General features: G+C 34.6%; 2 protein-coding genes across 2 annotated transcripts in view; both read left to right on the forward strand.

The window, feature by feature from the left end:
* Positions 1–820: 820 nt before the first annotated feature.
* On the forward strand, positions 821–2,956 carry LOC117578101 (protein FAM136A). The gene has a single exon (XM_052006163.1). The coding sequence runs from the start codon at positions 872–874 to the stop codon at positions 1,271–1,273; it is 402 nt and encodes a 133-aa protein (XP_051862123.1). The 5' UTR covers positions 821–871; the 3' UTR covers positions 1,274–2,956.
* Positions 2,957–3,286: 330 nt separating this feature from the next.
* LOC127565774 (dr1-associated corepressor homolog) overlaps positions 3,287–18,186 on the forward strand; it is a 99,382-nt gene continuing 84,482 nt past the window's right edge. The window contains exon 1 of the mRNA XM_052006160.1: positions 3,287–4,234. The gene's annotated coding sequence lies outside the window, so the exon portion shown is untranslated. The remainder of the gene's footprint in view (positions 4,235–18,186) is intronic.

The raw sequence follows: 18,186 nt of genomic DNA on the forward strand, positions 1-18,186 counted from the left end.
ATTAAATGTATTAAAAATAAATAATAAAGTCCAAAGTTTTTGATCATAGCTTCAAATCGATAAATATCGATCAGCTATCGTTATTTGTAATATGATTTATTTTCACTATTTATGTTTTTAAATGGCATAAATATTAAATACATTTTGTAAATATGACAGATTATTGATATTCATAGAAAATATAATATGAATTTGACCATTTAGATAAAATCGATAAATATCGATCAGGTAATTTTATTTTTGTGAATTATATATCATTCTCAATTTTAAATGGTATTATTGTTAATAAATTTTGAATTAAACCTGTATAATTGCAGTAAAAAACTTGGTAAATTTCAAATGTAATTTATTATCGATATCTTTTTGAGTATTCCAATTTGTTCTCAATTTTAAATGGAATTGTTATTAATTTTCTTAATACTAAATGTATTAAGAATAAATAATAATTACACATTTTTTATCATAATTCAAATTGATAAATATCGATCAGCTAACTTTATTTGCTTGCTGAATTTTTTTCTGAATAATTTGTTCTTAATTTGCTATTATTCTTAGAATTAGATCTATAAAGTTATTGTGTTTGCAATTCGAAATTAATTTAATCACAGTTGCAAAAGGATAAATATCGATATACTTTTTAGCTGTTTGATTTTTTTTTTATTTGTTTACAATTCTAAATGGGATTATAATGAATATTATCAGAATTATATATATAAGGCTTATTCATATGATCACTTCAAAGAGTTTTCATCGTAATGTCAAATCGATAAATATCGATCAGTTAACCTTATTTGTGTTTGAACAAAGTAGTCGGCTTTTGCTTTTCTTGCTAGCATATATCGAAAATATTGAAGCAAAGCTGTTTAGCATTATGGATGAGAATACCAATTTGGAAGAGCAGCGCGAACGCATTGAGAACGCATTGATCAGTGCAGTCGACGACATCGATCGCGAGCATTTGCGCAAACTGCAGCTGACGATGCACGGCTGTGCGAAACGTTGTTGCGCCGACACGAATGCCAGCGCCGAGGCCGTGCAACGTTGCGTCGATCGTTGCCAGTTGCCGCTGACACGCGCTCGCTGCTATGTGCAACAGGAGCTGGCCGAATTCGAGACGCAGCTGGAGAATTGCATGCGTCAGTGCCAAGTGCCGAACGACGACGATGCAGGCGGAAGATCCGAGCGATGTTCAGTCGAGTGTGTGGACAAATATGTGACGCTTTTGCCGGAATTGTTGAGCACCATGCGAATGGCGCTTGACAAGGGATTGTAGGGGAGTGTAAGAGGAAGAAGAAGAGGGAGAGGGGAAAAGGGAGAAATAGGTGGGGGAAAGAGAGAGGGTAGAGAGACGAAGGGATGGGCAGAAAGTAAGAAAGAGAGAGAGAGAGAGAGAAAGAGAGAGAGAGAGAGAAAAAGAGAGAGAGAAAGAGAAAGAGAGAGAAAGAAAAAGAGAGAGAAAGAGATAACGAGAGAGAGATACAGAGAGAGAGAGAGAGAGAAAGAGAAATAGATAAAGAGAGGAAGAGATAAAGAGATAGAGAGAGAGAGAGAGAGAGAAAGAGAGAGGGAGATAGATAAAGAGAGAGAAAGAAAGATACAAGAGATAGAGAGAGAGAAATAGAGAGAGAGAGAGAAAGAGAGATAAAGAGATATAGAGAGAAAGAGAGATAGAGAAAGAGGGAGAGATAAATAGAGAGAGGAAAAGAGAGGAAGAGAGAGACAGAAAGAAAGATAAATAGAGAGAGAAAGACAAATTGAGAAAAAAAAGAAACAGAGAAAGAGAGAGAAAGTGAGAAAAAAGAGAGAGTAAGAGAGAGAAAGAGAGAGAGAAACAGAGAGAGAGAGAAAGAGAGAGAGAGAAACGGAGAGAGACAGATTGAAAAAGATAGGTGAACTAAGATATAGAGACTTGAGAAAGAGAAAGAGAAAGATGGAGAAAAAAGAAACAGGCTGACAGATAAATAGAGGCAGATGGAGAAATTTAAATAGAAAAAAAATATAAAGACAGACAGATAGATAACAATAAGCAGAATAGAAAATTTACTGAGAAAGAGATAGTCTAACTTATAGAAAAAGAGATAGCAAAACTAACCGACTGCGATAGAGACAGATGAAGACGCAAAGACAGACTGGTGAAAAGAAAGTTAGACAGAAAGAGGAAGTCAAGCAGCGAAAAGGTGGGCAAAGAAAGATATACAGACAGAGTGAAATATAGATTAACCGACATTAATGGAAATAGATAATCGAAAGAAGCAAGGCTGAAAGACAGAGAAAGGGATAAACAAACGTACCAGACAGACGGAGTCCGACAGAGAGAGAAATCAATAGATTTACAGACAGATTGAGAAAATGACAGACATAGACATTGTATATAAATAGAGACAGTCGGGACGCAGACAGATAAACTGTGACAGACAGTCATAAAGAGTTACACGAATTACACGAATATGATGAATTGTGCAAGAGATAGCGAATTAGTTAATTAAAATAGCTGCAAATGAATCAGTGCTTATCAGTGACACGTTCACACGTTCTTCGGCGTTTTTGTATAAATAGCAAGCAGCCTGCCCCAAAACAGCAGTCGTGAAAATATCAAAACAAAACGAAATGCGTTGTCCACTCTCATTGCTGTCGCTGCTGCTGCTGCTGTTATTGTTCTCCTCTGGCGTGTTCAGTGAAGACCTAACACCAGAGGAAAAAAAACTAGAAGAGTCGATCAAAAAGGTGTTGGAAAAGCAAGGATTGCTGGAAGAGAATCTTTCCAAAACTGTGGTGACGGCACTGAGCAAGGATCCGGTGCAGTTGCGTCGCTTGGATGAATTGATAAACAATGCGGCGCTTCAGTAATACAAATTAAGTTTGTATACATATATGTTATGTATGGACGTGTATGTGTTGAAGAAATGCAATAAATGAGCTTGCTATAAAGTTTATGGCAAGCCAGCAACAACAAGTAGCCGTGGCCGTAATGTGCCAACTGTTGAGTTTCCTTCCGCTTCCGCGAGCGAAGGCGCCACGCTACTCTTCTTCATTCTCTCTCTCTCTCTGTCTCACTCTCACTTAGTCGTTCACTCTCTCTTTGGCTGCATCCTCTGCACTCGCTCTCGTTCACTCGCATTTCACTTGGTTGCCGGCATCGTGCCGAATTGCCAAAAGCCGAATACCGAATGCCGAACTGCGACGCCGACGTCAGCGTCGTTGGCTATGCTTACAGGTGTTTGTCTTGCTTTGTATCAACACACAGGCACATGTCTACGTGTGTGTATGGGTGTGTGTGTGTCTCACTCACTTCGTTTGGGGCTCGCTTCGGTCGTTTCGTATGTTCGGCTCTCGTTCGTTCGCTTGTTCGTTCGTTTTTATTCTTTTTGTTCTTCTGCCTTGTGTTGATTTTATAGCACACTCTCAGTGCTGAGGCCTAACTGAAGCTTTATATTCCTGTCGCAGACGCGCTATCGCATCAGTTTCGTTTAAACGCTCGACAAGGCGAGTTGTGCAGCAGCAGCAGCAGCAGCGGCGGCAGCAACAGCAGCAGCAGCGAGCAGCGGCAGCAGCAGCAACAGCAACATTTGAAAGAACATAGTCAGAATCACAATTCTCAAATAAAATATCAAAATACACAGAAGCAAAGAGCTCGACAACAACAACTTTTAAAACTCATCCAAAACTCGAAAACATCTTCGCAATATATCTTCCTCTTTGTAAATTATTCGCAATTAATGTTCATGTTGCTCACAAATTAAAACCAATCAACAACATCAACATCAACAATAATAACAAACAACAAATAGTGAGAACAACATTTACATTTATCAGAGAGACTTTGCTATCAACAACTCTTTTTTTTTATTGTTTGTTCGTTCAACACTAAAGTGCAAGTGCAGTGCTGAAGATCTACCAAAAATAAAAAAAAACAACAATTCAAAATACTTTAGACCACGAAATCAAAACAAAAGACAACCATACAAAACAATTTGGAAAATTTTAATTGAAACGAAACAAAAACCGAAAAGAAAAATCAAAATCAATTCATAAGGAAAGAAAGAAAACACAAAATATAAGAAAACAAATCCTTTATATTTTCATATCTCACAATTTGATTTGTGTGTCAGTCTTATTTTTTTTCGGTGTAAGAATTTTTTGATTGTTTATCGCACAAAATGTGCACAAAATTCTCATCGGATTCGAACGACTGAAAAGTGCGTCGTTCTCAGGACAATTTTCTGCTTGTGAGAAGGTAAGTTCCTAAAAAACATTTTATTATATATGTATATGTATATGTATATGTTACTTAGCAACATACATACACTTTCGTATGTGTTGTAATATATCATGCGTATAGTATGAATGCTTGTCCGATGGGAGTCGAAAGTTTGGGTGCAAAACGTTTTTGAAATATTTGAAAAACTTTTTCGAGTTTTGTTGAAAAATTGTTTTAAATTGTTGACTGAGTGTGTGTGTCTGTGTGTCTGTTTGTTGTTTGTTGTGTGAGTGTGTATTACAAATGGATGCAAGTTTCAAACAGTATTTTCCAAAATATCTCATTTGGGGATTTCCAGTTTTGGCAGTCGTTGTATTCAGTTACACTTTTAATTGCATAGCTGCAATTGCATTTCAATTTCTGTGGAAAAAAACAAAAACTGATTTTATATTAAATGTGTTTTTAAAATATGTAAATTGAAAGGTTTCAACTGTATCTAATTAGAACAATTTTCATTTTATACTTCGAAATTAACTTGATAAAAGAAGATGTAGAAGAAAGGTCTTTGTGAATTTGTGTTTTAGCATTTCGCTTAATTCTAATGTGCATATGTTATGTGCATTATGAAAATGTTGTAAAGCCGAACATTAATTGAAAGTGGAAAGATCCGCTTGAGAGTTCCATAAGCAGAAGCTGCTTCTTGGAATTTCTGTGTGCTTGTGTGTTTTTTTTTTGCCATTTTCCCCAGCCTGCCATCACGTATACGCCGCATGCGTCTATTAAATGGAATCGTAGCAGCGGCGCTGCAAATTGGCAAACTGAATGAAAATTGCAGAAAAATAGCAACAGGATGAAAAAAGCATGCCAACACCAGGAATAGAAGCAGCAGCAGCAAACATTAACGCACATTGAGACACACGAGTCGAGCGAAGGTTGCTTGTGAAGTTTGATTAGTTATTGAAGAGGTTTGCTTAAGACACTAAAATGCATATTTCGAATTTTCAAAATACACTTCTTAAAGTGTTAGAGGCAAAAGAAATTATTTCATTTGCTTCGAGATTTTCTCCCTCTATGGCAACTCTTTGAGCAGCCCTCTGTGGCGATGTTTGTGTGCAGGCTTTGTTAGCAGCTTCTCAGGTTTGCCGCTGGTTTGTCTCGTTAACCAAAGTTCGCGTGTATGTGTGTGTGTGTGTGTGTGTGTGTGTGTGTGTGTATGTGTGTGTGTGTGTGTGTGTGTGCATACCGTACGTGTCCTTTTGCTAATCGCTGCGTTCAGAGTGCTGAATGAAAAAAAAAAAAACCGAACGAAAGAAAGAAAAGGTGCAACGTCGCTTTTGGCGCGTGATTCAAAAGCAAAGGCGAGGGTGGAGAAGAGTACGAAGAAAATAGAATATAGTGAAAAGAGAGCGATCTTTGATTTGCCAACGCATTTGTCGAAAGTATGTGGCGTATACGTGATATTGGTTACAAGCCATCTCTTGGTATTTTATTTTATTTTTTTGTTTCTTTAGACTCCAAACTGTCATCACTCGTTACGCTCTCTTTCCTTGGCCACAATTTACGACTACTGCAGTTTTTTTTTTTTTGTGTAGCCTGCGGTTTGAGTGTGGTTTCTTTTCACCTTTTGCATATACAGTATATATTATATACCACATAGTATTTTGAATGTTGGGCATTTTCCCCCCTTTTATGCTTGACTCAATGCAATGCCAAAAAAAAAAAAAAAAATAAAAGAAGAGAAAGAAAAATAAACTAAACATGTACCGAGCAAGGTCATTTCATTTTTGTAAACTAATGAAGTATTAACATGAGTGCGTTTGAAGAGCAACGTCGTAACGAGTTGTAAGTCAACTCAGGTATTTTGCCAAACAAATACACACACACACACACACACACACACATAAGTATTTTGCTTGAGTTTTCAATTTAAATTCTTAATGCATTTTACCGGCTGCTTATCTCGATTACTGATTACTCGAATATTTACTAGCATGTGAAGCAAAGCAGCTGCCCCTCAAAAAAAAAAGAAAGTAAAAGGAAACGAAAGAAGTCTTATAAATGACTCGCTGTGTGTGTGTGTGTGTGTGTGTGTGTGTGTGTGTGTGTGTGTGTGTGTGTGTGTGTGTGTGTGTGTTTGGCTGTCTCAATCTTTTAACAAATTATCAATATTATGAATGTCAGAAGCGCGTGGCTCGAAAAGCAATGCGAAGCAGCTGCTCTAAATTCTATGCGCTGACCTTTGTAAGATGAATCACAGTTTGTCATGGCAACATCTGTGAATGCAATCCTTAACTGAGTATATACTACAAATATACTATATATATAGTATTTGGTATAATATATGTACTTGATTCTCAATTCATTCGATGCCTGTGCGTGTTTTCCCTCACAGCACAGCTTGACCCTTTTCCTGTGCGTGTGTATGTGTTCGTGTATTCACACACACACACAGGCACACTCTGTATTAATCCTATCATCCATTTGCTATTCAAAATCATTCAATCAACGTCCCATTGAAGTCATGCAGCTATAATGCTACAATTAACATTGCACTTCGCTCGCATCAAGCAGATGAGTTATGATTTTGCTTTTAAATAGAATTTGATTGAGTGGAAAATTGTAAGTGAAATAATTTATTGTTATAAATATGCTTTTGTGCTTTTGATCACTCGATAGTCGTGCATTCCCTACAACACCAGCTGGCAAAGTTTTGACTTGAACTCTTGAGCTCTGTTACTCAAGTTTAGCGTTGCGCCTTTTTACGACATCTGATGTATATAGCTATATATATGAAGATTTCTATACGTCTAAGGATTTGCTTCTTTTTTTATTTGAGATTTCTTCTCTTCTCTTTTCTTTGTTTTTTTGGAAGTTGAGTTGAGTTGAGTTTGCGAAAAATGCACATAAAATATTCAATTTTCATTTTTTACGTTCGCTCTAAAAACAAAGAAAAAAGCAAAAAAAAAACAGCGAAACTCCAATAAAAATACGCACACACACAGACACGCAAGAATATTCAAAACAAAACACAAATTTTCGCTTGTTGCGACCTGAGGGGAAAGAGGGAGAAAGCGGAGAGAGAGTGCTGCCAAGAACGGGGAGGTAAAAGAGTGTATGTGTGTGTGTGTGTGTGTGATGTGGGAAATACGTTGAGGTGCGTGGCGAGGCGTAAAAACACATGCAGCGCATTTGATTGCAGATTGTGTTTCGTACAAAATAAAATACTTCTGTACTGCGTATGAGTGTGTGAGTGTGTGTGTGTATCTATGTGTGTGTGTGCTTTTGTTGTTGCAACATGCACCGGTGCCAAAAAGTTTACGTTGCAGAACAACTAAAAATTTGTCCGCCAAGCGAGCGCGAGAGCGCACAAAACTGAGAAAGAGAATATGAAAGCGAACAAACATAAAGAAGAAAAATAGAATTATAAAAAAAAAAAAACAGAAAATGGAAATAAAACCAATTAATACCATTTTAAAATTAACCTGAAAGTTCAACACGCAATTTCCCCAGATAATACCCAGAGAATATTCATTGTGTTCTTGATTCTTTTCACGTGTAAAAATATATTTTCAATGGCTGTAAAAGCGTTGGATATAATTAACGTGAACACAACTGTTCTGCTTTTGTTGTCAGCATTAAATGATAGTAATTTCTTAATATTTTTTCAATTAACTGCTTATTTTTTTTACATCCATTTTTAAAGATTGAAGTTTAAGTCGAAAAAAGGTTATTTGCGATATTAATTTCTCTCTTTTTAAATATTTAAGTTGCATTTAAAAATACTTTTTTTATTAAATTTTATTTACTTAATCTTCTCAATTTATGTTTTGAAGTTAAGGCTAAAATATTTTGTTTTAATGGAATTGAATTATTTATTTAATCAAATATTTTTAAAGATTGAAGTTAAGTCTAATCATTTTTTTTAATTTTAATTAAATTATATTATTCAATCTTTTTTATAAGTAGAAGCTGAAAATTTTTTATTTTAAATTTAAATTTTATTTACTGAATCTTCCTTTTTTTAAATATTGCAGTTGAAACTCAAAATTTTATATTTTAAATTTAAATTTTAATTACTGAATCGTCCTTTTTGACTGAGACTAATAAAATATGATTAAGTGCTATAATTATCATTTTTTTTTATTTGTGAATAATATTTATTTTAATTAACTGTTTACTTGGAAGTTAAGGCTGAAAATATTTTATTTTCCATTTTAATTTTATTGACTGAATCTTCTCTTCTTCTTCTTTTAGTCTCAGTCGAAACTATAAAAATGTGTTGAAGTATTATAGTTATCATATTTTTTATTTATGAAAGTATTTAACAGAGTATTTGCTAGTCGGTCACGCTCTTTGTAGCGCATTTGTATTTATAGACTGTGTGCATCAATCAAATTGTGAAGCAACGATAAACGATTTTAAGCTCTCATCTAGATAAATACAATATCTATCTATCTATCTATCTTTTTATATATATAATAGTCGTATGTATGCCCAAGAGAGAGAGAGAGAGAGAGAGAGAGAGAGAGAGTGAATAGATATTTAACTCTATGTATATTGTTGGCTGTCAGATCGGTCAGCAAATTTCTGACAGCTTAAGTGGAAAACAATGTTGGACTCTTGTGTGTGATAACACGCAATAGTTGCGGCTCATTGATAATGTTTTCCATTTCCATTCTCATTGGTATTTCCATTTCCATTTCGATTTCCATTTCCACTTTGGCTTCGCCTCTGTTATGAATGCAAATCAATCAAAATAAGCCTACAAATTTATTTGGCAATTGATTCAGAACTATTCATTCGTATGCCACACACTATTCAAATGCATATTCATTGCGAGTATTTCAATTATTTTGTGCTCGACAGCATTTTGATGCTTTTTCTGTTTGGTTTTTATTATGATTGTTATCAGCGTTTTGTCAACATTTCATATTTGCCTAATTATGTCACAGTTGTTTTCATTCCGATGAAGAAAAACATGCTCAAATTGTCGTTGAATATTTATTTTGTATTTAAGATACTTTTAATTAATGCGTATAAAATATTTAAATGAAACATTGAAACATTTACTCTGGAATTAGTTGTTATTTACGATATAAATTTGCGAACTCAATTAAAGAAGTCTATCAATATATTCCCATTTCGATAGCGTCTTCACTTTAGTTTTATCTGTTTTGCTGTATTGACAATAAAACCTCGAATCTAAGTTGTACAACTCACGTATGTGGCATTTATTTATTTGCAATTTCTTGGCTCAACTTTTGTTCGACAAATTGAATTTGTTGGTATCTGAATATCGAAATAAATACAAGTTCTCGAGTATTAACGTACAAATATAACTCTATTTTTCATTCATTTCAATCAGTTAAGCCTTACTCAAGGGTTCTCTCCTTTCCTCTCCTCACTCTTCAACTTTGTTTGTTTGTTTGCTCGGTCTCGACTCGATTCCCTTACTCTACTCCACTTCGTGCTTCGCTTTCCTGAAGTGTTGAACCAATATTTCAGAACTTGGCAAAAACTGTCGAGTTGCTGTTTTTTTTTTTTTTTTTTTTTTTTTTTGAATGTAGCTGGTTGGATAAAGTTAAGTGATTGCTGTTTAGGGGGTTAGTTGTTGTTAGTTAGTTGGCTTTGGGTATTGCCTTTGCTGTTGCCGTTGCCTTTTGCATTGCTATCGTGCCGTGACTTTAATGCTCTGCCCTGTAGGCAATAGAGGTGGCTTTGTTTATGTTTTTCGTTGCTTTGTGTCTCCTCTTCTATAATATCTGCTACATTGTTGCGACACACTATTTGGGGCAGCGACAAACATTTTCACCCATTTTCATGGGCTATTATTGGGTGGGTGTCACACACATGGCGTATGCTTTATATGCGCCAACATTAATTCTACAAAACAACAGCGGCGAACGGGGAACGCAACGCAGTTATGAGTCTTTAACAGGCCATAGCAACGAAGCAACGAAGTAACCAAGTTGACTCCGCACCTAGCAACCGCTGCCCGTAATAACTAACGTAGTTTGCCTAAGCAATTTGGCACTTGTGCGCTTTATGTGACTCTCATACCACACACACACACACACACACATACATATACACTTATAGAGTATACATCGATTGCAGCGCCAGACAGCCACTCAACCTTGTTTGCCACACACACACACACAAACTGACAGTGGGTCCAATCCTTTGATATGCCATACATCGATGACAATTTTGGAATTCATAACGCACAGTGACTGCAATTTGTTTCTTCTGTCTTTGCTTCTGTTCCTTATAATTGTTTATTGATAATGTGAACACTATTAGAAAATTTAAAGTTATTATTATCATTATTTTATTGAAATAACAAATACAATTTCCTTATTTCAATTAGATGAGTCAGAGCAACTTAGGGCTTAGGGTTAAATGAACAAAAAGAAAAAGAAATAGACAATTTAACCTTTTATACTTCAATAAATGAATAAGAAAGGTAAAGGTGATAAATTCTCTTTGATAATCTCTGTCGCTTCTGTCATTTCACATCATTAAGTGTTGCTTCCTTATTATTGATAATTTATAATTTGATCACAAATATGAGTATGCATATATGAAGGAATATTTACAAGTGTAGAAAAAGACAATTTGACTTTTTATACATAAACAAATGAATAAGAAAGGCAATGCAAGGAATAAAATTTACAATTCTGTTTCTTCTATTACTTCAGTGTTAAGTGTTGCTTCTGAACATTTTAACTAATTGTTAATTGATAATTTTAACACTATTAAAAACTATGAAAAAATATTAACAAATTTAGAAAACGCCAATTTGACCTTTTATTCTTAAGCAAACTAATGAGAAAAGAAGCAATATAAAATTTCTAACATATTGTTCATTATTGCTTATTATAAATTCTTATTGATAATCTAAACACTTTATAAAATTAATAAAATGAAGGAGTAGACAATGAGAATTTGATAGTTCTAGATGAGAAAGACATACTATATAAATTTTTTACCAATTAAATCGTTGCTTCAGTTCTATATAATTGATATTTGATAATGTAAACATTTTATTAGAATATATAAAAGAATACTTAAAGCTGTTTAAACAAGAGATTTATAAGAGTTGAGGCCAGTTTGACATTTTCTACTTAAACAGATAAACTTAACGAATAAGAAAAAATTTAAACAACTAAGAAAGCTATAGTCAAGAGTGCTCAACTGTGAGATACACGCTACCCATTTTTAATTAAAGCAAAACAGTGTGGTATATATTTTAAAACAATAAATACCAAATTATATATAAATAGAGTGATATATTCAAAATATGCCATAGAGAGCAAAATATACCTGACCATAAGCCAAAGCAACTAAGACCCGTAGTAAGCATTAAAAATAATTATGAAAATATTGAAGCATTACTTCTGTTCTTATAAATTAGTTTCTTAACAATTGCTTTTATCTAATTTCGAATTCATTATACAATAGAATTCTTTGAATTTAAAATAATTAGTTTGAATAAATCTTCGAACGCACATTTAAAATGAGATGCATCTGCTTTGTGCTTCAATTAAAGTGTTTTCTTTAATAGTCAGACGGCAACTGTGATTGACAATATTTGATGGCAACGCATGTTGTTTGTATGTGTGTGTCACTGTGCAAGACGGCAAGAAAATGTCAGGAGATATCACAAGAAGCATATCAGACAGGCAGGATGTGCCACATGTGCTTAACTGCAGCTGTCGGCATGCTTTAAGGGTATCGAGTGGAGAACGAGAGAGAAGCGACAAGCGAGAGGAGAGAGTTGAAGATGCGGAGGTAGAGCGATGTCTGGATCTATTTGCATGCAGGAGTGTTTGTAACAGTTGCTGTTGCGCTCGTGGCCCAATGATAAATGCAAATCGTAGGCAGCGAGCAGCGAAATATTACGCATACGACACGTTTGACAAAATCGAAGCGGCCTTGGCATTGCCCAACATAAGTTTGCCTGATTGACTGACGACGAGCTGACAAAATAGACGTCTGTCTGTCTGTCTGTCTGTCTGTCTGTCTGCCTACTAAGTGCACAACGGTCACGCAATTGTAATCGCTAATCGTTAATCGAATAACTTGTCGAAAGCCTGCGTTTTCACTGTGTTTGCCTTTGTCAAATACACAAAACGCATTTATTTAATAAACATAAAGCAAAAAAAAAAAAAAAATGGCGTAAAGCAAACGATAACAAATGTGCAGACAAATGCTCTACTTTTCGCTTTTGTCTGTGTTTGTGTGTGTGTGTTTGACAACAACAATAACAGATGAAGAGAACGTAAAAAAAAACCAAAAGAAATACTTTGGGGAATTTGTCGCGTGGCCTTTTCATTGTTATTTTGGCTGTGATCAACGGCCGGACGATGGGCGACAACGGACAGACGACAGACGACGCATATACAATTTTATTTCATTGTTCTCTTATTTTTTCCTGCTTTGTTGTTGTTGTCGTTGTTATTGGACAATATTGTTGTAGTTGTAGTGCAGTCGGCGGCGTTATTATTATTATTTTGCTTAGTTTTATTTAGAAAGTCCATTGACATGCGTGGCTTTTGTTATTTTACCATCGTGTCGTCTGTCTGAACTTGACCTAAGACAAGACCAAGCCAAGAACCCTCAAACTCATGACTCCTTCTACTTCTTTTTTACTTTTTTATAGCCAATGTCTCTGTGTCTTGAAATAGGGCCAAAAGTTTTGCCAAATGTAAATTAGCTTGGCCAAAAAAAAAAGAACTTTTGTAAAGCAACTGTAAACTGTCAAGCCAAAAGAAACGAACTTCGACTGTGCTTCATAAATAATAGTGCAAAAATGTATGCACATACATTAAGAGTATCTATAAATGACTCTATATATTATATATAGTATATAGTATTTTGGTAGACAAGAGAAAACTTTAAAATTGTACTGCTGAAATGGCATTATTCATTTATGTAGCTCTTAATTGAAATTGGTTGCTTTATAATTAGTTGAGTAATTTATTTCATGATGATTTCATTTGATTCGCTTTATTAGCAAACAACTTCGTGCATTCTGAATGTGAAGTCTTGTGGTTTTAAGTCTAATTGAAATGCTAAAATTTTGCCAAAAATAAATGCAAGCTGAAATTAAATAACTTTCTTTAAGTGCATTTATTCTGGTGTAGATTTTAATTAAAAAAATAACATTTTTATGATAAATAGACTCATTAAAGAATCTGTTCAGCATTGTAGTTTTCGATGTTGCGCTACACTTTACTTAGTAAACAAGGTCATTAGTAACTTGGGGTGTCAGCCAAGTGTTCAACATACTCATTAAAGTTGTTCTTAAGATGTTGAGCAAAGAGTTTAAAATTGCAATAAAATATTTAAAAATATTTGTAATACTTGAGCTGCATATTTATTTTGACATTTTACAAATTTCTATTATTGAGAGAGTATTTCAAATATACTAAATTACATACTAAATTATTATACTAAAAATACTGAAATATACTATTAGATATATTTGGTATGTCGATATATTATATGTACAATGAATGTTAGAGTATATTTCAGTATATATTTGGTATAATTCAATATTTTTTCAGTATATTTAGTTGGTATATTTTAGTTTCGATTTAAGCTGCATATTTATTTTTACATTTGACAAATTTACATTGTTGAGAGAGTATTTCAATAAACTATAGAGTAAAATATACCAAATTATTATACTAGAAATACTGAAATATACTATTAGCTATATTTGGTATGTTGATATGTACAATGAATGTTAGAGTATATTGACATGCCGAATATAACTTTTGGTATATTTCAGTATTTTTGCAGTATATTAATTTGGTATATTTTAGGAATTATACTTCACAGATTTTATAAAAAATTAGTGGCGGGTATTATACCAAATATAACTAATGGCACATTTCATATGTTTTCGGTATATTTTAGGAAATATACCTCACATCAAAATGAGTAGTGGGTATGTTGCAGTCGAGCACACTCGACTGTAGTTTTCTCCCTCGTTTTTTTTGTATGTGTGCTGTTTTTAAGCAGTCTATATGCAAATTTGATGAGCTGTCAACATTGCAATGACTTGTCTCATGTTTAAGCCAAGTTTTTACGAGTGTGTCGCAAACACACATAGAGAGAGAGAGAGAGAGAGAGAGATAGAGAGTGGGAGGAAAGAAAGTGAGAAACGGAGACAGAGACGCTGATAGCCTGAGAAGTGGCCTCGGACTCTTTGTAGGCATTACGTGCTCAACACTTTTACTTCAATTATTCATGCAGCTGGGCGTCAATGGCAAAGGGTTGACTGCAGGAGAAGAAGAAGGCGTGGCAAAGGGCAGAGGGACGACGGGAAGCTGAAGTAGGCATAGCAACAAAAGGTCAAGTGTGTGTGCGTACAGGACAAATGCATGTGTGTGTGTGTTTGACTGAGACTATGCAATTAAGGAACAGTTCATGAAGACAGAGACGAGGACAACAACAGGCCAGCAAAAGGGAGTGAGATGGGCAGAGAAAGCCATAGATAGATGGGAGATACAGAGAGAGAGAGAAAGAGAGAGACAGAAGAACATGTGCATATAAATTGCTTTGATGAAGATATGCAAAAATCGACATGGTCAACGCAGGTTGTTAACAGACAGCTACCAAATGCTGGCCAGAATGTTCACACACACGCACACACACACACACACACACACACAGACTAGTGCAGTAATTCATCATTCAATTTTGCCATTTCATTGGACTCAAAAACACACACACACACATACACATAGGCAGTAAACTGGATTACTTGTAGTCCAACACTTACACTCAGAGCAGTTGTTCTGCTCCCATGTAATAGGCTTAAAACGGCACTTTCATTTTCAGCAATTTGTTTATTGATAGCCCCAGAAAACAAGGCAAGCCAAGAGTGTGTGTTGTGCGTTGTCCGCAAAATCAACAGCACACCTGAGAAAGTCAAGTCAAATTTATTAGACAAATGCATGCAGAACAAGCACAAATATCAAGTACTTATTGCAAATTGTTTATTTTATTTTCATTTTCAATTTTTTCAACTTCATTTTCTCAATTGTAATTGTAAAGCTTGTGGCTTTGGCTCTCAATTTATTTTTGTCATTCAATCGGCTTAACAATTTATTTTTATAATAGGGTCAAAACTTTTTTTTTGGTTGGGTCTTCTTCAATGACTCACATTCGGCATTCGTGTTGAGCTGCTTTTGTCGCTGTTTGCACTGCTTATAAGTGCCCTTTTGGGCCAATCGATGCTGCAGTTTTTGTCTGCACAATTCAATGATGTCGTCGCTTTTATTGCTATAAATAGACGGACAAAGTGCTGCAGTGCAGAAAACCTTCAGCCAAAAATTTGTTGTTTGTTAAATTTCAGCTTTAAAATCTTGGCATAAGTCAATGTTGTTTATTTAATGAGCTGTAATGGGCACTAGATGAGATCGATTTGCGATTTCCCCTTTTTTTTTTTGCTGTTTAAAGACTAAACGATTTCAACTTGATGATGATGATGATGCCAAACTTAAATCTCATTTAGTTAACGAGAGAAGTCTATTGATTTCGAGAAAATCTTTTTATACTAACTAAATTCATTTTCACATAATTTCAATCAAGCAAAATGGTTATATTTGCATTAATTTTATGTTGAAATATAAAAATAGCAAGCATAAAATTATATACGAGTATGTATGTAGTTTCTTTAGTCTTGTTTGAAGCGTATCCACTTTGAGGTTTACCCATAATGGCAGCTTTCTTTTGTTGTTTATTATCACCATTTACGCTCTCGCTTGTCTTTTTCTATTTTGTACTTCATGGCACACATTTAGATCCTGTCTATGCTTGGCAGTGTGTGTGTGTGTGTGTGTGTGCGCGTTGATGTATTTGTTTTATCTGACACTATTTGATGGCTTGCTGGCATCTTATATAGTCGTAAACTCGAAAAGATTTACGAGACATTGAACTGTGCGAGCAGGATGCCAAAATAATGAGATGGCGCACTCTTTTCGCCCCATGGCCTGAGTAAAAACTAAACTCAAATGCAATTTATCAAAGTTGATATAAGGTGAATAAATAACAGCACAGCATAGCACAAAAAAAAAAAAACGAAAATAGAAAATATAAAGATAAAGCAAAGACAGCATGCTATTTAAAGCTTAATAAGCTGATGCACTAGCGGATATCTTGGAATGCTTATGGAATTATAATTCTTCTTTGATTGTAAAACAATTTTTAGTATATGACTTGATGTGACTATTAAGATTATTTGTGTACTAATTTATATGAAAATTGTAATGTTTTCCTTTACATAATAGTATATTAATTGGTTAACAAATTCTTTATAATATTTATTTATAATATATATTTTGTAATATTATGAATATCATATCTTGATATGATATTTTCGTTGACAAAATATTCTAAATTCCCACACATATTCTTTATGAAAACACAATTTCTTTTTTCAATTCTAAAACAATATTTAATGTACGACTTGTCGTGACTATTAAGATTATTTATGTACAAGGTTTTTGTTGAAAAAATATTATAATTTTGGTATTCTTCGTGGATTGTAAAACAAAATTTTGTATGTGTTGAATATAAGAATGATAAGATTATTTTATAAAAGGAAAGCATATGTTAATAGTAGCTACTGAATTGTGTAAAACATATTTCTATCATAGCTTAAGCTTTTTCTAATGAGCATTTACTTAACTTGTGCTTTCAATTTGCTTTGAAATTATCAGTACAATCGTGTATACCTTTTGTTTGCAATCTAAAGACGAGGGAAATTTCTGCAAACGGTTTGAGTGTATTTTTCTTTGCTGGCCATCGACCGTAGCGAGTTGAGTTGCTGTTGCTATTGCTGTTGCTGCAACACAAAAAGAAAAGAAGCGCTGCCAAGTTTAGCTGCTAATAGTTGTTGTTGTTGTTGTTGTTCTTGGTGTCGCCTTTATTATTATTCTTGAGTAAATAGTTGGGAGGATCAGCGGGCGGCCAAGGCATTCCCAGCTTTTAGCTTGGCGTCACAAATATGTCCAGGCCATTGATTGTCAATGTCAGCAGCATCAACAGTGGCAACAGCAACACCAACAGCAATAGCAACAGCAATAGCAGAGACAGCAATAGCTGGCGCATAATGATAAATGTGTTTTTTATTTAAATGCGTGTAACATTTGGCGGCGCCATCATCATTATCATCAACAGCAACAGCAACATCATGATTGGCATTATTATTATGATGATTATATGATCATCAACTTTAGCGTGCATTGACCGCATTTTGCAAAGAGGCAAGGGAAAAAGGGATTGAGAGAGAGAGAGAGAGAGAGAGCGAGAAAAAGCAAAACAGAAAAGTTGCTAGGCTAATAAATTACTCATACGACATGTTGTTGTGCAGCCAACAAAAAGTTATGCAAATGAATAAATATGAGTCGAAAATTCGTTTTCTGATTTGCAATATTTGATGGAAATTCATGACAAATATACACACAATCAGACACAGACAGACTCTTGTGACCTCTCCTCTCCTCTCCTCTCTTCTGCCCTTGGACGGAAACAAGAGTTCTTAGATAAACTTGAATTTATGCGAGATTCAATATCGTTTTGTGGAGTTTATCTAAGATTGCCACATTTATCATTGCTTATTACATTTTATGAACTGTCAGTCCCGCCCCCCCAGTTACGCCCCCTTGTGCCGCCCACTTAGTTTCCGTTTTTGGCACATGCTGTTGACTTTTGCCAGCAAAGAAACAGAGAGAGCGAGAGAGAGAGAGAGAGAGAGAGAGAGAGAGAAACCGAGACGTTGATGGTAAAAGTTGGGCAATTATACTACGAGCTATGATATTAATATTGTATTCAAAGCTGAACTGAACTCGTATGTGGCACAAATAAATTAAATTATTAGTTAGTTTACATAGAAACCACTTTCAATTTACTTTATTGTGAAGACTACTGCATTAAGCAAATATTTAAACTTGATGCAAATATAATTTCGA

The sequence above is a fragment of the Drosophila albomicans genome, chromosome X (assembly GCF_009650485.2).
Source record: "Drosophila albomicans strain 15112-1751.03 chromosome X, ASM965048v2, whole genome shotgun sequence".
Classification (NCBI taxonomy): domain Eukaryota; kingdom Metazoa; phylum Arthropoda; class Insecta; order Diptera; family Drosophilidae; genus Drosophila; species Drosophila albomicans.

What these genes read in the sequence shown, in the direction of transcription:
- LOC117578101 (XM_052006163.1), top strand. Translation starts at nt 872, where the DNA reads ATGGATGAGAATACCAATTTGGAAGAGCAGCGCGAACGCATTGAGAAC.